This window comes from Ochotona princeps, chromosome 8, assembly GCF_030435755.1.
Source record: "Ochotona princeps isolate mOchPri1 chromosome 8, mOchPri1.hap1, whole genome shotgun sequence".
NCBI classification, from domain to species: Eukaryota; Metazoa; Chordata; class Mammalia; order Lagomorpha; family Ochotonidae; genus Ochotona; species Ochotona princeps.
In genome coordinates this window covers 38387687-38407900 of record NC_080839.1, presented here as the reverse complement: position 1 = coordinate 38407900, position 20214 = coordinate 38387687, and the positions used below count along the sequence as shown (strand labels likewise).

General features: G+C 49.4%; 2 protein-coding genes across 5 annotated transcripts in view; both read right to left on the bottom strand.

Moving 5' to 3' along the window:
- Window positions 1–2015: 2015 nt before the first annotated feature.
- On the bottom strand, window positions 2016–7769 carry OTX1 (orthodenticle homeobox 1). Its single transcript, XM_004580108.2, has 5 exons — window positions 7644–7769; window positions 7190–7258; window positions 5484–5689; window positions 4290–4441; window positions 2016–3021 (listed from the first exon to the last, which is right to left on the bottom strand). Exons 3-5 carry the CDS (start codon window positions 5578–5580, stop codon window positions 2203–2205), a joined length of 1068 nt encoding a protein of 355 aa, XP_004580165.1. The 5' UTR covers window positions 5581–5689; window positions 7190–7258; window positions 7644–7769; the 3' UTR covers window positions 2016–2202.
- A 4889-nt stretch (window positions 7770–12658) lies between these two features.
- Window positions 12659–20214, bottom strand: part of EHBP1 (EH domain binding protein 1) — a 307647-nt gene continuing 300091 nt past the window's right edge. For all 4 annotated transcript variants that reach the window (XM_058667867.1, XM_058667869.1, XM_058667868.1 and 1 more), the window contains 3 exons: window positions 19665–19738; window positions 13235–13349; window positions 12659–13005 (listed from right to left, as the gene is read on the bottom strand). In XM_058667867.1, the coding sequence (XP_058523850.1) occupies window positions 12915–13005; window positions 13235–13349; window positions 19665–19738 (280 nt within the window). In that variant the 3' untranslated portion in view covers window positions 12659–12914. The remainder of the gene's footprint in view (window positions 13006–13234; window positions 13350–19664; window positions 19739–20214) is intronic.

Genomic DNA, 20214 nt, shown 5'->3' with positions numbered 1-20214 from the left:
CTGGTCTGGGGGAGCCGCCATCCCCCCAACCCGTGTCGTCCTCTCCCCCTCCTCAGGGAGGTGCACCTGTGCTTTCGGACCTGCCAGCCGCAGGCCAAAGTTTACATTGCACTGCTCAGGTTAGCTCGCGACCTGGTCGTTTTCCCACGTTTAAAACAGCTTTAAAGATAGTTTGGCTACTTTTGGCGGGGGAGAGGGGAAGGCGAAAGTTTAGGAACACAGTTTAAGCGCGGGATTAGAATGATAAGAGCCCCCAGCTTCTGGGAAGCCACCAAGGAGAGCCGGGCAGAAAGGAAGGCAGTTTGCTGCCAACACACAGGACACGCATCGGTTTTTTGGTGCTTTCCCCAACCCCCCCCCCCCCTTTTCCTTTCTGGCTCAGCTCTAAGCGCGTTACCGAGCTACCCCTTCCCGCCTCCCGACCCTCTTCCCCTCCCCCTCTTCTTTCTGGTGCAGGCAATTAGGGTGAAGAAATCCGTGCCAGGCTCCTGCCTCTGAAGAAAAAGGAATTGCTTCGGGAATTGAGTCCTGACACCTGTCTCTGTTCTGGATGCTGAGGGGGGCGGGCGGCGCCGGGTCACTACGCGTGGGGAGGGGGGAGAAGAGGCCTGCCGGCGCGAGGGGAGGGGGCCGCTCCCCAGGATTTCTGGAGGCTTCTCCTTCCCCATCCTCCCTACCCATCCCCTGGCCTCCAGCTTCACGCAGGTCATCACCAAGAGTTCCCCTGAGACCGGCAGCCCGAGCTGGAATCAGAAGAGCAACAGCCACAGAGCCGTTCATTAAGTTGCATTTATTTTCGGGAAATAATGTAGATAAAGAAGAGGAGGGGAAACTGCCTTACATTTCAACAATTTTTGATCTTCACATCGGACAAATCAAATTTACAAATTACCTTCCCACCTACTGGATGAAGCGGCCCCAACCAAAAGTGATCACACGGGCGGGCGGGCGCGCTGTGCGCGAATTTCGGGATGAAGTGCACTAAAGACTCACTGGACGAACCGGGGTGTTGAGAGAAACGGAGAGAAGCCAACACAGGGACCGCGACTGGGGTGTGGGGCCTGCTTTTCTTTATTTTTCCATCACGCTTGTATATTTTTCCTTTCTTTGGGGGGAGTTTTCTGTTTCTAGTCTTTAAACCGGAACTGCCACCCTGTGCTTTAGATCGGGTGAGGGACTTAGCCGCCCAGCCTCGCCCCCGACCCTTAACACCCTGACCTTGATGCTAGCTCCACACTCCCTATCCTCCTTGCCAGCCTTCCTGGATCCAAGCGGCTCCCTTTAATAAACGCACCGAGGCGGAAGATGCGAAGAGGGGGCAGGACAGCCTTGTAACCAGCGGAGAAAGAGCGTCATCGTTTGAGGAAAAGAGGCAGGGGGAGAAAGAGAAGGGGGGGTATTTTTTTTTTTTGCTTTTGTTTATATATATGTGTATATATATATGTGCTGTATATATCTTAAAGTTCTGTTTCCTGGGCGCTAAGACGAAATCTCAGTTCAACCAACAGCAACTAAAAAGTTAAGTGGTCCCTGGAACGGACCGACTATGTACAGCATTCCCGCCGCAGGGCGGGGCGGGACGCAGCTCAGGGCCCGCGGCGCTCCCCAGCAACCCAGCCTCCCTCCCCCTTTCCCCGCGTACACACCCCGCTGGGGAGGAGAAAGAGCCAGGGAGCTCTGTCTGCAGGAGGGGAGTAGGGTGGAGGAAAGCTAAAGGGGCGGCAGTCTGCGCCGGAGAAACGCTTGGTGGTGGTTTTGACAAACATGCCAGTTAGTGGCTCCAGTGTCCAGAAAGAATAAATAAAAAGTATCGGGTTCAAACAGCGAGTCAGAGCAAAGAACCACCGAAGGCTGCGAGTGCATAACAGCTGCCCAGAAAAACTGGAAGGGGGTACTTAGGAATTCGTTGAGGGTTACGCGGAAGTGCACACAACTCTCCCAAGATCGAATGGGCCAAGCCAAAGCACCGTTCCCCCCTCCCCCATCTAAGGGGTAGGAGGGTTTGCACGCACACTCCCCACCCCCAAAGCAAATGGCACAAAATAGGGGTGGTAGTGCGGGCAGTGGGCATCTTTGGGGAAAGGGAGGTGATAATTCGGTTATGGGAAGCTTAGGCAAAGGCGGGCGGTGCAGCAGCAGCAATAGGATGGGACCACGGAGGGCACAGGTAGTTGCGTTTCGTTTCTTCCTTTTTCCCCGGGCTCACAAGACCTGGAACCGCCACGAGGCTTGGTCCTTATAGTCCAGACAGTCGGGGGAGTTGAAGTTGAGTTTCCAAGCAGAAGAAGCAGCCGCGGCACCAGGCTCCTTGTAATCCAAGCAGTCGGCAGAGTTGAAGGCAAGACCGGAGCCACCGTAGCCCTGGTGGTGGTGGTGATGGTGGTGGTGGTGGTGGCCTGAGGACTGGCTCAAAGGGTGGTGAGCGTGCGGGTGGTGATGGTGATGACCCGCCATGGAGGAGGGCGCCATGGGACTGAGCTGGTGCGGGTGGTGATGCGAATGCATGGGTGCTAGGTAGGAGCTGCAGTCCACACCGCCAAAATAGGAGGAGGAGGGCGCGGGGTAGCCCTGGCCGTAGCTGCCGCCCTGGCTGTAGGACATGGGGTAGGAGGCTGCTGCGGTGGCGGCGCCTGCAGCTACGGAGCGCTGCATACACGAGGCGTTGCTGGGCGCCGCCAGCGGCTCCGGCACTGACACGGACGCGGGCGCTGAGCCGGGTGAGATGGAGGCTGGGCTCCAAATGGACGAGGCGGCCGGCGTACTGAGCGACGACGCGACGGCTACCGCCGGGTTCCCACCCAGGCCTGCAACAGCCGCAGCCGCGGGGTTGGCGGAGGCGCTGGAGGCTGAGCTCGAGGACGAGGCGGAGCTGGACACAGCCGGCGGTGTGAACTGCCCGCTGCTTTCCGAGCCCGAGCTCTCCCTCACAGGGGAAGACTTCTTCTTGACGGGGCGGCTCTTGGTTCCGCTCCCGCTCTGCTGCTGCTGGCGGCATTTGGCGCGGCGGTTCTTAAACCAAACCTGCAGCGAGTAGTATTTGGGGAGAGTGGGTCAGGGAGGGCCGTGGAGTGCTTACTGCTCCCCCGCCCCTTGGACCCTCCACCCCGCCCAGGCTCGTGCATCCCTCTCCTATCCAGGCCTCCGCCCCTCCCCGTCTCCCGGCCGGCCCAGCCAGGCCCCCTCCCCAGCTCCTCCACCCTCCCGGCCCTTCCGCTCCAGGCCCCTCCTCAGCTGGCTCCGGGGTAGGGATGCGCACCTCCCCACCCCTAGCGCGACTCTGCCCTAGGGCGAAACGTTTGCGTCTGTCCGGCCAGAAGTTCAGCCATCTCTAAGTTGCTGCTGTTGGCTGCTTCGCCACCAACTCTGTGTAGTGTGTGGAGGCTCCGTTTCCTTTTGAACACAACTCAGGAAACGCGGGAGAAGCACAGAGCAGCGGAGTGCGGAACAGTCTCCGAATCTGGGGCAGAAGCAGTTTCAGTGAGTCCGCTCGCTCCTGGAGGCCTGAGCTGGGCAGGGCGACACGTTTGAGTGGGAGCAGCAGCAAGGCCCCAGGCGGAACACGGGCACGACTGAGCGGCTAGGGACTCTCGGGAAGGTCGCCTGGGGGAGATTTCGTTGGGTGTTGTCATTATCATTATTATTACGGCTCCAGGTGGGCAACCAAATGGGGTGGGCAGTCTTAAAAAGTTCTTTTCTGGGAGGGCCCAGGCACAAGGCCTTGCATGCGAGGTCCTTTCAAGAGCCTTGGGGGTGGCAGCGGAGAGGGCGAGACAAAAGGCACCCGAGGAGGGTTTTTGAGTTAGAATCCAAACTGTTTGCGGAGCCCTTTCATCTCAAAAACAAATAACAAAACCGGTGGCGTGGGCCGGGGTTTGCGCTCGGGTGGCGTCTAATCGTGCCAGCGCCCTCAGTGGAGCACACTTCCAGGCTGAGCGCCCACTCTTCCATTTCGAGGATGCGAGGTAAGAGCCGAGGCAAAATTCGAGCCTCAAGAGGAAAACTGCCGAGTTTGGGGACGGCTGGAGAAACAGAGCAGCCGTGGGGCACTCGGGACGCTTCAGGTTCTGGAGCCCTAGCTCGACCTCACTCCATCCTAAAAACGACTTTCGTTGCCGGCGGCGCACGGGGCCAAGGACTGGATCCAGGGCTCTAAGCCACTTCCTTTAACTTTGCGCCCACATCCTGGCCGGGACCCAGCGCTAGGGGGAGTCCGAGAGGGTCTGCTCTCTCTGGAAGTCGGCACGCACCCAGACCACCCTTCTCTGACCAGAAGCCCCGGGACTGCGCACCTGGACTCTGGACTCGGGCAGGTTGATCTTGAGCGCCACCTCCTCACGCATAAAGATGTCGGGGTAGCGAGTCTTTGCGAAGAGTGCCTCCAGCACGTCCAGCTGTGAGCGTGTGAAAGTGGTGCGCTCCCTCCGCTGCTTGCGTGGGGTGGCTGCGGGGACACACGGTGGGGGGGGGCACCTGGGGTCAACGGCGGTCAGGAGGGGTACCGATAGAGAACTCGGGCAACCCCTGTGGCGGGCCTAGAGCGAGGGCCTCACCAGGGAAAGCCGAGCTTCAACCAAAAAGATCCTCCCCACTCCACCCCACCCCACCCCCGCCATAGGGCAAGGCCAGCCTGAGCGGCCACAGGTGGGAGAAAGTGTGTGTGTGCCTGTGGGGTCAGCATCTCTCGGGCTGGGGAACTAACCTCCTCTTCACCTCTGAGAAGTTAAAGAGGAAGAGAAGTGAAAGAAGCGCCCGTCAGCCACATCTCTCTGAACGCCCCCACCCCGCCCCCGCAACACACGTGCACACGCACGGGCCGGGAGAGATTTTGGAGAGGACGTTCACAGAAATTACCTGGAAAACATTTTCCTTGGGAGCAAATGGGCGTCAAAGGGGGGAGGGGTCTAGAAAGAAGCCCGGGACCTGACTCAAGGAGCCCACCAAAGCAGTGCAAAAGTTGGTGCAAGCCACTGGTCTCTCCAGGACAATTCAATTAGGGATGAAAAATTCTCTCCCACCACTTCTCCAAAGGGAAGTTTGCCCCTTTATGTCAGGGCCTAGTGAGTGTCCAGTTTCCTCATTCAACATTACAGGGAACTGAAGAGATTCGTTAAACAAACAAATAAACAAAAACTCAGCCACCGCCCCATAGGAAATGAATCCACGGGCAAATGGGTTGGTGCAGGCAGTGGGACCATACTAGTGGAAGGGCTTCCGGTGTTTCATCAGGCAGCATGTTGCACGTTTTCACAGCCCTGGTCCCCTCACCATTAAGCTCACATCTGCCCTTCAGGCCTAAGCAAACTAGGCAACTGGCTCCCTGGGTCTATTAAACAGCAACCCACACTTCAAAACTGCAATGCTGTTGGACCTCAAGATTTGCAAGTACTGGAGTGCGGGGGACCAATTGCTCACTCTTGGGAACAGCTGGGGGCATCCTCAACTTTTGCCAGAGCTGAAGGGAAGGGCAAGAGGGCCAAGCTCACCCGGGTAGCCCACGGAGGGATGCAGGAGATCCATGGCAGGCCCGGCCAGGCCCAACCCGTTCATGCCATATGGGGGTTGTTTGAGGTAAGACATCATGCTAACAGCCGGGTGGAGACGCCCCGACGGATCCAGGAAGCCTGAGGCCAGGAGTCGAGCAGAGCTCCCACCTTGTGGTCCTCAAGCGCTGTTGCTTCGGGGGCCCGGCCTATGGAGACACACAGAAACTGTCACTTGGAGCCACCTGGGCCTCCAGGTCAGGTGGAGGGGAGGAGGGAACAGGCCACAGAACCACGCCGCCGGGCAGTTGATTCTGTTCAACAAGGCCTTAGTTCAGGGACCACGGCTTCTCTGAGAAGTAAACTTTCTGGGTCGGGCCAAAGCCAGGCACAGGGTGTGAATAAACCCAAGAAGTTAAAAGCCTGGCCAGGCTAGGAAGGTCAGAGAAGGAACCAAGGCATGCGCCAAGATCCAAAATTTAGTCGAAATTTGGCATCTGATGGGGGCCAGCTTCAGATCGCCTAAACGAATGTTCGCTTGGCACCCTGCGGCAGGCCACAATAGCACCAACGGTTTGTTTCAAGTTTCTGAAAACTAGGAAATGGTAGAGGGGCCAAGTGAGACAAGGAGGTAGACTGAGTGCACCTAGCCCCTCCTAGGCACCTGTGCGCCCGGAGGAGTCTTGGTATTTCCCGAGGTCTCCACCGCGGCTTCGGGCTGCCCCACCAGAGGGCCGGCCATCACCACTCCAGTCTCCGGAAAGCCCATACCTCCACCCACTGCACTTGCTGGCAGCCACAGGTCGCCGAAGGGGCCACTGCACAGGTGGTAGTTCCAGGACCCCCGCCCGAGGCAAGGGGTGCAGTCACTGTCACCCGCCCTTCTTCCTGCCCACCCGGGGTTGCAGAACACAGCGCCCCAGACGGGGCTGAAACTCAGGACCCCCAGAGGACCTCTGGGACTTGGGAAGCCGGAGTTCTGCTGATCGCGTGTGCTCTTTGCCATGCTAAGAGCCGAACCCACAGACCCCAAGACCGTGTGGAGAACAGCGAACTAGGCCTCGGCGGCCTAGACACACGCAGACCTGGCCTGGAAGGTCACGGCCCCGCTTCCGCAGTTGCCCTAGACCCAAGGCGCTCCTCCGGGACAGAATTCCAGAAAGGGGCCCTGGGGAGTGAGACTGGGAACCCTAGGACCCGTCGCAGACCTCGGCTGTGCTGGAACACTACAAAGCAGGCCCCGCACCCAAGCTGGAGGACTCCGGAGAGAACTTAAGGCCAAAATAAGCTCTTCCCCAACCCCACACCCAGCCTGGCTCCTGCAGTCGCCCTCTGGGACCCGTGGTCTGGAGCCAGGGTGCCCAGTTTGGCAGGGAAGGGGACTAGAAAGGAAAAGTTAGCGAAGTTAAACGGGACTTGGGAAGCGCGACGGTTCTGCTAGGCTGCAGCCAGAGTTTTCAAAGACTTTTCTCAAACTTAACACTGGAGCTCGGTTACTTCGGAGGAGGCGGGGGAGGTGGGGGCGCGGGGCCACAGCTGCGCTCAGGGGTCCCTCCGCGCGCAGAAAGGGGAGCCAGGCCGCTCCCCCAGCCCCGCCCACCTGCCGGGGACCAGGGACCCTGCGAGCGTTGGAGAAAGGGGTGGGGGCCGTGGTAAAAGTAACCAACGACTCCGGGGGAACCCGGGCGGCCCCGTAGCTTTCTGCTTACCTGCCCTCACCCGCCGGGGCCGCTCACCATCTACCTCGCGCTCTCACAGGGACCCGCCGGGCAACCAACCTGCAAAACAGAGTGGCACAAGAATTACCCGGGCGGCTGATCTAGGACCCCAGAGTGGCTTTCTTTAACTCAACTTCCTTCCTCCCATCTCTCTCTCTGTCTCTGTCTGTCTCTCTCTCTCTTTCTCTAGTGGCTTTGTGCGTGTCCCTCCAGGTTTCACTTTATTGCATAGACACTTTGTTTTGCAAAAGCCCCACGCGCTTCCAGGACAGTGCCTCGCCCGGGACCGCGCCGAGGGGGCCCTAATTGGGAGGGGGGTATTCGAAGGGGCAGAGTTGGGAGTGGCTCGCCGTGGCCGCCGCACTCCCGGTGCAACGTGGAGGCGGTGGGGACTGAGGAAGTCCTGCGGAGTCACTTTGCAAACTAAATAAATCAAGCGATTTACCTTGTCGGAGTGGCTTGTCTTGCTCGGTTGTTTAGGTGATTGGAAATGTAGCCTGATGAAGATTGATCACCTTTCTACTGCCCTCCCCGAGTATGTGAACGCGAGGCGAGTGCGTAACGGGGCTAGGCCGCCAATCGGGGGCCCCGCGCGGGCTGAGTGACAGGGAGCCGGGCAATGGCAGCGCGAGCCGGGGGTTACCTCCGCGCGCCCCCGCCCTCCCCGCCCCCACATCCCGCCGGCCCCGCCCGCCCGCCCCGCCCCGGCCGCGCGCTAACTCCCGGGCTCCGCAGGCTAACGCGGCGCAGAGCGAGGCGAGGAAGGCGAGCGGAGAGCCCGAGTCCCAGCCGCGGAGGGGGCCGCGCGTCCCAAGGCCTGCCCTGAGGCCCCCGCCCTGCTCGCGGCCTCTCGGCGCTCCCAAGGGAGTGGCGGGGAGGGAGTGAGGTGGGGGTTGGGTGGGGAGAGAGGTGCTGGAAAACCGGTTCCTTGGCTCCCTTGCGCGCCACTGCGCTCCGCGGCCCGGGTGTGGGCGCGAGGACTCGGGGTGGCGGGTCGGTGGAGCGCGGGCTCCCAATCCCTCTCGCGCCCCATCTACCTGCGGACCTCGTGGGCGGCGCGCGCCGAGGGGGCTACTGGGCAGAGCACAGGGTGCTTCCGGACCTGGGTGGCTCCTGGGCGCCCCGGGACACCCCCTCCCCGTCCCACGCAGGGACCAGTACTCGCAGGCGAGGCGCTCCTGCGTGTCGGCTCTCGGGCCTCTGTTCCTTGTCGCATCCTGGGTGTTTGCAAGTCTGAAACACTTGTTCTGAAACGCTGGAAAGCCAATGCCCCCCTCCATACCCTATCCCTTCCCTTCACAGACACACCTTACTTGGCAGTCTAAAGATTTTACTAGGAAATTCTCCTTTTCCATATAGTATCACTTTGGCGATCCGCATCCACCAGGGACTGCGTGGAGGAAAAAGTAGCCGCGGACCTTTGTGCCCTCAAGGTCTCTCCCACAGGCTGGGGAGGGAGCCGCCTTAAGATTTCCCCGGATTGTTCGTAGCGGCGCAGCCTAGATACCGATAAGAAACTTATACCGACTTTTCGACGCTTTTTTTAAAAAAAGCGTTTCCACTGCAACTCGATTCTTTCACATGGCACCTTCTCTTTGAACATTAGGCACGAATTTACGCCCTTTCGAGGAATTTCTTCCCCCTTCTTTCTTTCTGATAGCACCCCCCCCCCCCCGCCTCAATGGGCGTAGAGAAAAGTTTGTGCAGAGTTAGAGTGAGGGTAGAATCCCGGGAACGCGGGACGCCTCGCCGGTGGGGGAGCGTCCGGGCCTCCGGGCCGGGTCCCCAGAGCCAGACAAGGCGCTGGGCGAGGAGGAAGAGAACCCGGGAAGGAGGGAGCGCAAAGGGGCCGCGGCCGCCGCTCATCAAAGTGCCTCCCCCTCCTCCCCAGCGACACTTTCCTTTGGAGTCCGAATAAAATACGGTAACAGAATATGATGGAGGGCACACTGTTTCCTTAACTGCTTCTCAAAGGACCCGGGAGATCTTCTTAGGACCTTTAATAAGGCTTTGGTAGGTTCTTTTGTTGATCTCTCAAAATCAACTCCTTCTAATTGAAGTTGGAGCTGAAAGCGAGCTAATGTTCAAAGAAAGTGGCCGCCAGACCAACGAAATTACATTGGGGGGGGGCAATGATGAGGGAACATCTAATCAAAGGAGTCGGGAAGAAGGGGTGGGAGTGGGGGAGTACGAAAGAGAAAAGAAGGTTTTACAAGATCCCTCTCTTGGTTCACAAAAGTCAGCGACACGGGAGCTTCTCTTCAGAACAAAGACACCGCGGCCCATTCACAAAAGGGAGAGAAAGAGAAAGCGGAATAAAAGAACGAGAGGAAAGAGAGCGAGCGAGCCAGCGACTGCCTGCGAGCGAGCTGTAAGAGGAACAGAAACAGCGCACCACGCCGCGCCGGCCGGGCGGGGACACACCTTAGGAGCGCGCAGGTCCCCCCTCCCCCCTGCTCGGAGTATCCTAAGAGGCCCGCGGCTCGCAGCACCCCCCCGCCCCAAGGTGCTGCGAGTTAAAGACAGAAAACGAAATACACCCTGCCCCGCGCTCCGGGGGCCGGAGAGGGCTGCACTGTATTAGTTTTGGGGGAAGAGTCCGCGGGCGCCCAGGAGTGCGCTGTCAGGGAGGCGCCCAGGAGGCTGTCAGGGTCCCGGCCTGGGCTCCCCGTGCCTGGGTTGCCCTCCGGAGCCAGGGCGCGCTTGCTCCTGCCAGATCCCGTAACCTCTCGCACCCCTACTTCCTCCAGGCCCCATTCCGCCAGCAGCCTTAGTGTGCGAGCTGGGTTCGGCTTGGTGAACTGGGGCGGCCGTGCGCGCTGGAATGTGCCCACGCGGTCCCCTGAGTCGGCCACGCAGGAGCCTAGGCGCTCTCGGTTCCAGATGCTGCCACCAGTCTCGGGGCAGTCGGGGAGGTATCAAGTAGCCCGATTTTTTTTTCATCCTAATGAGAGTATTTATCTAATCCCAAATTGCAGGCGAATATTCCTAACGCTCAGCTCATAAAACCCCGGGATTAAGAGAAGAAAAAGAGAAGGGAGAGGGAGGAGAGTAGAGAGACCGAGGGCAAAGTTTCTAGAAGGCAGCGCTGAAGGACTGAGGCAGCCGTCGCTAGGCAAATGTCCAGGTGGGAAACACTGGGCCCAAAGTGGCGACCGTTCCAGCAACGGTCGCAGGGCAGGGCTGGGCGGGGAAGTGGGGGCAGTGCTGGAGGGGACACCGCTCCAGCTCAAGGCCTGTGGGCCAGCTGGGACGGGGCAAAGGATCTCGGCCTCGAGACCCGATTCAGCATCCAGGTGACCCCGAGGCCAGACTAGACCCTGGTGTACACTAGGGACAGGGGGAGGGGTTTGGATCCCCAGCCTAGGGCTCCCGGCCGGCGGCGGAAGTTCTGCACGGGCCTGCGGAGTGTGCCCGCGCCAACCCGCCGCCAAACGCTCCGGCTTCTCCGCGCCCTCCGGACCCACGCCTTCCGTTCCTACAGCTAAGGCCCCCTCGGGGTCCCGGTCTGCAGGCGAGCTGGGTCCCGGGCACCCGAGCAGCGAAGTTGGGGACCCGGTGCTCTTACCGCCGGCCTGACCCGTCAGTCCCCAGGGTCCGCGTTCTATCGCCGCTGAGTGGCGTTCGGGCGCCACGGAGCAGCCCAAATGGAGACCGCACCACTGAAGCAGAAGGGGTAGGGAGAGGGGCCGTTCTGCGGCCCCCAACCACCCCAGCAACACGGAGGCTAGGGAAGGTTTGTCCCTTGGCCGACCGGGAGCGGCCCTGGGGCGGGGAGAGCTGCCTTTCTGCGAGGCCCCTCAGCGGGGAAGGTTCCTCGAAACTAGCGCGAACGGTGGGTGCGCTGGCCGGCCGGGCTGCTGGGCCGCGATTTCAGTCAGTTGGTTTCCCTCGGTTTAGAGCTGGAATCTCAGAGCTTGCCCCAGAGAGCGGCAGCTTGCTCTGCCCTCCTGCTAGAATAAAGAGGGTGAACACTGGATTCCATTTCGTTCTAGTAACTTTTCAGTAACTTAGAATCTTTGTCATGAAGAAATTCTACCGTAACAAGTATTTTTTTCTTAAATCGTTTTGAAAGACTGGCACTTGGAGACAGGCTGCATACTTTTCAAGCAAAGTTTGTGTGTGTGTGTGTGTGTGTGTGTGTGTGTGTGAGATTTAGACTGAAGTGTGAATGCTAGTAGCATTTTCTCCAAGTTTCCGGACTTGTTGAACGAGCTTTCTTTGTTTGGATACTCCTATTGAGGAGTGAGGAAAAGTAGCTTAGAATCGCCTTTTTCTGTAGCCTAGCGCTCCTTCCCTCATCTCTCACACACATACCTGCACACACTGGTTCTCCCCTCTTTCCCAACAACACTCTTCCCTTTCACTTCAGGACCCAAACACTCCTCGCGATTTGTCAGAAGACGTGGCTCTCATAGAACTGCAAAAACTGTAGCAACTGAAAGTAATAATGTAGATAATTCATGAAGATATTAGTGCTTTTTCAAGGGTACGGAATCACAAATCTTTAACAGAGATGGCCCTTTGCAAAAGAGATGATAGTTTATATAGCTTAAGAATATGACTAATTGCTTTTCAATTCACATTCGTGTGTCAGCAGGGCCCCTCTGGGATGGTGTAAACTTATTCAGCTCCAAATACAGACTAGTATCCTGCCCAGCGCTCCTGCTTTTCAACATGAAAAGTCTTATGGATACATAAATTTCCATTCAAGCCAGCGTCAAGTTTTCATTGCAAGAAAGTAGCAGCAGTGTTTAAGGTAAGAAAGTTTCTGCTTTTATTGAAAATTTATATATGACTCAGAATTGTAATAAATAAACAACCATTTTCACACAAAAATGACAGTACTATGCTAGAGAAGAAAATATTAATGGGGGATTGACTTGTAATGGCAAGACAGACCTTTTTATCAATACAGAATAAATATTAACAGCATTCTTGAACCAATGTTGAGACCTAACAAAATGTAGGAACCAAGCAAGATATAATAAATAATTATCCAGAGAAAAAGATGGCGCATTCTGGGCTGATAAAACTGTCTTTGTAAATGGACGCGTGACACTTAGTCCCATTCCTCCCAGCTCACCTTCAAACTGTGGAGCTTGTCTCCGGCTGCAGGAAAGTGCCATCCTCTGAGGAAAGCAGAGGAAAGCAGCTCTAGAGCCTTACACTGAAATGCGAAACAACTGCAGACAACTCCACTGGTAAATAGAACACAGTTTAATAAGTAGATTGAATATGATCTAACTATAAAATTTAGGTAACAGTAAGTGTTACATATGGCAGGACTAGGAAAAAATCATGACATTTTTCTTACCTCCCTGTTACACCCTCCCCCCACTGTTATTATGCTATTACCACCAACGACAACAACAACGTTTCAGATTTTTCTTCCCACCAAGAAACGAAAGAAAATGAATTTTTAAAAAGTTTCTTAAACACTCTCAATGCCAATCACTCACAAGTTGTCTGTGCAAATCTATTTCACATGATTTCAAGGAAATGATTGACTCACACAACACACAAAAAATTTCTTTAAACAAAGCTATTTTGGAGTTCTCTATATTATCTGGAAGGGAGGGTTGAAAAGGGGTGATGGTAGTAAAGTAAATCCAGCCAAACAAAGAGTTGAAAGTTTTAGATCAACAAGGAGTCTGTCTTTTTCTGGTCTGGGATCCAAGATTCTATAATGTTGGGAGACATTCTGGTCTGACATCTACTGAAGAACACATTTTTCCTCTTTCTTGGCCATCTTGCCTTTGTTTTGCTCCAGAGTTCGCTCCAAATGCTCATCTTCTTCTTCGGCCCTGGATTGTCAAACAGGAAACAAAATTATTTTTCTTTCTGGAGGGCAGAGCACCGCTCCCCACCCCACCCCCATCTGCCCAAATTTGAATTTCCAGTGGGAATGGGGTACACTGGGCCAGGGAAAAGGCTGTCCCACGCCTCCTGATACCTCTGGAATGAACTTTTCGCAAACTTCTGGGCCCCTTGGCAGGTGGCTGAGCCTGGACCAGGACCCCACAAACTACTCACTGCTTCTCCTGTGCGTCCAGGTCCCTAACAAGCGCATCGCGCTTATCCACCAGAGCCACCAACTCATCCAGCAGAAGCTGCTCGCGTCGCTTCTGGGCCTCAGTCTTCTGCCAGTCTGTAGGGGACGGTAGGCTAGTTACTGGCATGGCCTCAGCACAGCCCGCACCCCCTCCTTCCCGCCTTTTCCAGTTTCCTTACATTTCTAGGCAAACAATGTTACAGAGCTACTAGCTAGTGATTTCTAAGGAGCTGGTCCCGTGGTGCTGAGGGTTTCAGCCCTAATTATGCCTCACTGTTTCCTACAGATGGAGGGTGGCTGCTGCAAGATTAGAACCTGTTAGAGACCAGGTGTGAGTCCACAGCCAGCACGAGGTGTGCACCTGAACCTAGCCAGAGTGGGGGAGAGTGGGGGAGGGGTACTGGAGGCCACAGAGTTTGGCCAAGGGGTATGCAGTGGGGGGAAGTGGGTAAACGAGGAGGCGGGAAACAGAGATGGGCGATAAAATCATTCTGAAAAGGCTAGAGGATCAGCCCGAGAGCCTATCTTCCCCCACCCCCACTCTCACCCCAAACAGCCATTCTTCGCTAATTTCCTCTTCGCTCAATTTTAGCAGTTGGATGTATCTCACACTGGGCGCCATATGCTTCACAATAACTTTAAAAGTAGTGAATCGGCTAATTAGCATTTTTCTTTGAAGTAAAAAATAAATTTGCTCTGCAATATTACACTGCAGCTCTCGATCTCATCACAGCCAGTTTTCTTTTGGAGACGTTTGCTGGGTGGTTTAAAAATCAAAGCACTTTTGCAAGGAAAAATTACATATATCTCTTTGAAATCGATGCTAAAGGTTGGAAAATCCGATGGGCAGTGCTTTTTCATGGGTGGGACCATCCCCCACCCTCTCTCTTTTTTTTAAGTTTTTGCCCTCAATAATATCTTTCCTAATATTTTATGGTCTGATAATTTCCTTAAGATGAGCAGCAGTTTCATTTAATAAAAACAGGACCAAATCGAACATTTTAAGCACTTTTGAAACCAAAGCCAATTGCTCTTTGGCCAGACTGTAAGGGCTTGTAGCTGTCAGTCAACCCCCAGTCTACCCCGCCTCCCTCATTAGGAAGGTAAACAATGAAAAGAAGAAGTAGATGATGAGGCAGATAGCAGAACAAATGAGGACCTAGAGGGAAACAGGACACCAGCTTAAAAAAAAAAAAAAAAAAATGGCCACTGACTCCTGCAAACCCCCTCCCCCAGCAAATGCACTTTCCCAAAACAGAGAGGAGTGCAATCCGCTCGGGTTTCTCTCTTCTCTCTCCATTGCCCAGGGCAATCATGTTAAAACTCACATGGCTGGTGCTTATTCAGATAAACCTAACAATGCACACCGCTGGTTACCATGTGAATCTTCACAAACCACACAAGAATGTGCTGGTTCAAATCCCCCGACCCCCGCCAAAGCAAAATTTATTCAAGACAGCAAACTGCTCAGCAGCTTTATGAAAGCAAATGGTGCTAGAGGGAATTCTAGCTTGTATTTACAAATTAAAAATTAGATGCATCATCATGCAATACAGGTTAGAATAACCGCAGAAAACTAAAGTTTACCCAGTTTATCATTATCCCTTTCATTATAAGCTCAAAACAAACATACATATCAGAAACATGCCATGTGTTAATTATCCATATTCAATACAAAATAGCCTACAAATAAATACAATAACCAATTGCTGTTACATCCTTATTTTTAAAGTGAAGTATTCTACACATGGAAAGCAATAAATAAACTTGTGTAACAGTTTTTTCTGCATACATAAATTTTAAAAATAATAAACAGCAGAACTGGAGAAATATCTATCAAATTTTATTATTTTAATTTAAGTGCAACTAAGGAAAGGAATGCTGGAACATTTTCTAACTTTGTTCTTCTTAAATCAGGTTTATTTTATGTAGCAGATACATTAATGGACTGCCCATGTTGCAAAGATATTAAAAGTCATCTTGTCTGATTTCAGGTAACACCGATCTAAAAACACTGATTCAGAAAAACGTGTGCATTTTATGGTTAACAGTTGGGATGAATTTTGCTCCCAACCTCAAGGAAACATTCTGATCAAAAGCTTTGATTCAATTCTTCATTTCTCAAACATTTTTTGCTTTGTTTTTTAATTTACAAACCCATTTATTCAAATACTTTTGGGTATGGACTACAGTTACCTTGTAGGGCTGTATTATGGAAATCTGTAATCTTACATGACCTTTCTTTCCCTGGTTGACCGGCAGTGTTCCTCACATTATTTATAAACTTCTCAAGCATTCTGACTAAAGTTTTACACTGGAAAGTAATTTTTAACATACAATATACAAAACTATAGTTAAACTAATTTTTAAACTTAGAGCAAGCAAAATTAATTTTAACAGGCAATTTTCCTAATTAAATTTTTCCTTCTCTGAACTTGCTCAGTCACTTTTAGAATTTTAATTAATAATTTAAAATACCAGCACTTATCCTTGAAAAATTTAGGAACATAGTAATACGGGCAAAAAAGAAATTACCTTGTTTTTAGCTCCTAAAAAGTACTGAATAATTTTTAAAAATTTTAACTTTTTCATAGCTCAATAATGACATTTCCTACAACTGTAACAAAAACATTTTAACATTAAGAACATTGAGGTAAGTTTCATCATTCCAGAATCTAATTTAATTAACATCAGATTTTAAAAATTCATAATTTTAAAGATTTTTGACTAATGTGATTATTTGCTTACAAATTACTAACCAACTGATGAAGAATATTTATGTATAGCACGTAGGAAAAGTATTTTGTATTTGCTTTTACATTATTGGGAATAAATAATAAAATATGTATAAATTTACACACAAATACATACAACTACATATACAGACATACTATACATATTTGAATGCTAACATGAGAATATATTTGGGTTGCACATTTTAATGTTACATTTGACAAAGATCTACATTTGGAGGTTCAAGGTTAAATTTTTTAAAAATTCCCATTTAAATAGCTTCATGTAAGTTTACATGCTACCTGTTACACATTTGAAGAAAGGATTACCCACCTAGAACACGAGTCACAGCTAGCTAGCTGTACTGACTTCGGCTTGAATAGACTACAATGTGGGTTCTGATTAATGTAAAGATGCCAGTGTACTTTTGCTACAAAAGCCATATCCTCTTGCAACAAATAGGATTACGTTTTGATGCTGCATTTGAGCCAAAGTACTGAAATAGAGAGGTTCTGCATATGTCCATCTACACTGAGCAGATGCTAATTAAAAAAAAAAGTGTGTGTGTGTGTGTGTAGTCACTCATTCCCTGATTTACTTTTTTTTTAAATTGATAATAACCTTGAAAAACATAAGAGAAATACCTATAAACACTTTAACAGAAAAGACATAAAGTCTTCTGGTAAACCTTCAACCCTGCCATTATAAATAAGCTTGGCACTTTGATGAAAATTAACACTGGTTTTCTAAAGAGCACATTGGGGGATTGCAGTCAAGTCTTATCTTTAGTTCCAGTCAACTAGCAATCCTGAAAGAGTTTGCATCATCATCAGAACAGGCCATTTGATAGGATTCTACTGCTGTACCTAATCAATCTATGGAAGACTGTGGCTGTGCTGTGTAACAAAGCTAAAATAGATTTACAAATGGGGTTTTAGGGGATAAGCTCCTCCACAGGATTACATATTGATTTTAAATATAAAAAGCTTATCATATAAACCATAACTACAAAAATAGTGAACCTATGCATAAATCCCTTTAGAAGAGCACCCACTTCAAACTCTAAGCCAAGAATAAATCAAGATGTACAAAATCCTAGAGAAGATCCATTTCTCGTGCAGAAAATGAACATACCACTTTCTAAAAGCCCACCCCAATGTGTTCAGAAATGAATTTATCTTTCCTGAGGGGGCATTAAATAATCTGGAACAAAAAAACTATAGGAGAAGTATCTAAAAGATGTTTGTTAGCTTTAGGGATTCTATAACTTAGCTCAGTGGAGGGAAACTCCTGCTATGAAAAACACCTCAGGAAAAAAAAGGGGTAAAAAATAGGCCTAACTGATTATGGATTCTCAGAAGAATGGATGTACTGATTATTATTTTTGCTAATATTTTTAATATTAGTTGTTAATATTTTAATGTGCTTTGGCTATCAATATTTTATCTTTTTCTCCTGCAGAATGGTTTCAGCAGACTTGTTTGGAAAGAGTTTACTTCTATTAAAATCATAGCTACTAAAGGAGAGGAATGAACTTTAAAACAAAAGCAAAATAAAACAAACCAAGTGTTACTTATTCATGTGTTTTGTGCTGGTGTTTGAACACTCAAAAAGGCTACTGAACTGCATCTGTGTCCACTCTCTGGATTGGGGCAGAAGACACTGTCTTCACTGAGCAGATCTCCACAAGGATCAGCACCTTGGTAGGTGGCCCAGCCCATTCACTGTTGAGGTGAGTGTAACAGGCCCACTCTTTAAGAAAGTATTTGTAACCAACAGGCTGCTCCTTTCCTCAAGTCTTCCTTTTCCCTCAATCAGCAATGGAAACTAGATAAGGGATTTTAGGCACAGACACAAATGAGACAATATAATTCAAAATAACATAAGATGATGAATTGAGAAACTAGAAATTATATTTTGTTTTATAATAAAACATCATTTTTCTCCCTTCTTGGAAAAGCGGGCAGATAAAATGTTAAATCGTTTAAGACTGAAGGTATAAGAAATAGGAATAGTGTTACTGAGAAAAGTGGGATCTTTTATAAGTGTCACAGCGCCCTTTCTAAGACGAACATTTGATGACACTGGTTTGGGGGAAGAACCAAAATGTTCCTTAAAAGTCAACCACTCTGTATTGAACAGTATTTTTAGGAAAAAATTAAATATCTATACATGAGAGGGAAGGTAAGAAAAATATTAAATATATTGAGTATAATGCATAATTAATCTGAAAATAAATTATATTTATGTTACACATAGTATATGCATATATGCCTATTACATATATATTTATGAAACTTTTGAAAGTTTGTAAAAATCATATTTAAATCCTATTTTTCATGAACATTTTTAAGACCCTTCTGTATATTACACATACATAATATCTCATTTATAGTATTTTCTATATCCACTTTTCAACTAGCTGGTTTCCCAATCTTTTTAAAGACTATGGTGTGACTACACAAATTATACTAGAAGAAAAAAGAAACTCTTTAGAATACTTATGCATTTTATTTCAATGACAAATGTCACAGAACTTCTTAAATAATTTTGAAAAATCTCAGTCATTATTGACAATATAATCTGATACATCTGAATAGCCACTTGAAGGAAATTAGCTAACTGAAGCCTTTTAAAATAATCACATTCCTAAATGATTTTTATTGTCAATGCTATTTATCAAGTGAGATTATGCATACAAACATAATTAAAAATTAAAGCTTCTATAAACATAAAAGATAATACATAGAAAAGTGGTATACATTTAATAATATTTATTAAAATATTTTAAGGAGACTTGTTCTTCCTTTACAAACTTAAACTTCTAGTTTCTGAACTAATTAGAATTGACTTATGGATCAGGTACCTTATCAGGTGAAGAACAAAATTACCATGGACAGTCAATGGGTTGAGAGGTCAATACAGAAAAGGAAAATCAATTTGCATTGATCAGACAAAAGATCTATTTATACAGCCCAAAGGATTAGCTTTTAAGCAGAAATCTTTGGACTATAAGACAGTTTCAACCAAGAGATATAAGGACAACAGCATGATAAAACACCAAAGATTTAAAAAGAAAAATTGAAATGTTAAACAGAATTAAGTTGATGTTTACCGGTACTATTAACCTTGCAAGGGATTACTATATAATTAATGTAAACGCTTTGCAAAAAAATTCAAGTGTTTCATTTTTTACACCAGGTTTTTCCTGAATATGCACTTAGCAGGAGCTGGAAGAACTACAGTAGAATGCACAGTGACCAGTGACTATTTCAACGTGGATGTCAATTCAATGTTATGGTCAAATTTAGAATGTGAATGTGAAAAATGAAAATGATGTATCTTTTCCAAAATTCCCTAATGGAAATAGCATCATATAACGCACAAGTAAAACATGACTAAATCAAGGCACACCTTATATTTTCTATTTCATAGGAATGTAAGCTTACTGAATCAGAAGACAATTCTGAGCTTAAGAACAAACATAATGATTATCTAACTGAACTGGAGTCCTTGGGTTTAAAGGGATACTGCTTTCTGTCTCTAAGGTATTTATTTGCAATTCCTGTAAGTCTCTACTACAGCAGACCTGGTAAAACCAGATGTGTACCACCCTTTCTAAGTCTCTGATAACTGACACCTCACAAGCAGGCCTCACCCCGCCACAGCATTTCTTACCTTCAATGGCTAGCATTGCCCGCAATTCCCGGTTCAGCAGCTCATACCGCCTTTCTAAATCATGTTCTTTTTCCCTAGGCAAGTTGCAAAAGTTCATCAATATGCTAATTACTAAATCATTAAACACTTATAAGAACCTTTAGGTTACATTGATTTTAAGACTGTAACTGACTTTTCTCCTTTAACTTTAAGCCACTCCAAACAAATGATACACAAACCTAAAACCTTCTTCAGACGAATACTTCCTAGTGCTATTATTTTCTCCCTTGGATTTTGAATGGCACAGAGGTACATTTTAATCTTAGGATAAGTAGTCTCATTCTTCAACGCTCCTTGTGTTAAGTGCAAGGTGTAAGGCTATTTTCAAAACTACTTTTCATTGCTCATAATAAACCACTTTAATTTAAACTCCATATGAAAATATAAGAAACATGAACCTGCCACCAGTTTAAGTTTACCATGTAGATAATTAAAGATTAAGAATTAGTTTTTTCCTCAAAGATCACTCCTGTTTTCAAATTCAGGCATGGCAGAAATTGTAACATTTGCG

Coding starts and splice junctions, on each gene's coding strand:
- OTX1 (XM_004580108.2), bottom strand. CDS start 5,580: ATGATGTCTTACCTCAAACAACCCCCATATGGCATGAACGGGTTGGGC. Junction 4,442..5,483: donor TCCCTCCGTGGGCTACCCGG/GTGAGCTTGGCC, acceptor GTGTCCCCGCAG/CCACCCCACGCAAGCAGCGG. Junction 3,022..4,289: donor TGCCCGAGTCCAGAGTCCAG/GTGCGCAGTCCC, acceptor TACTCGCTGCAG/GTTTGGTTTAAGAACCGCCG.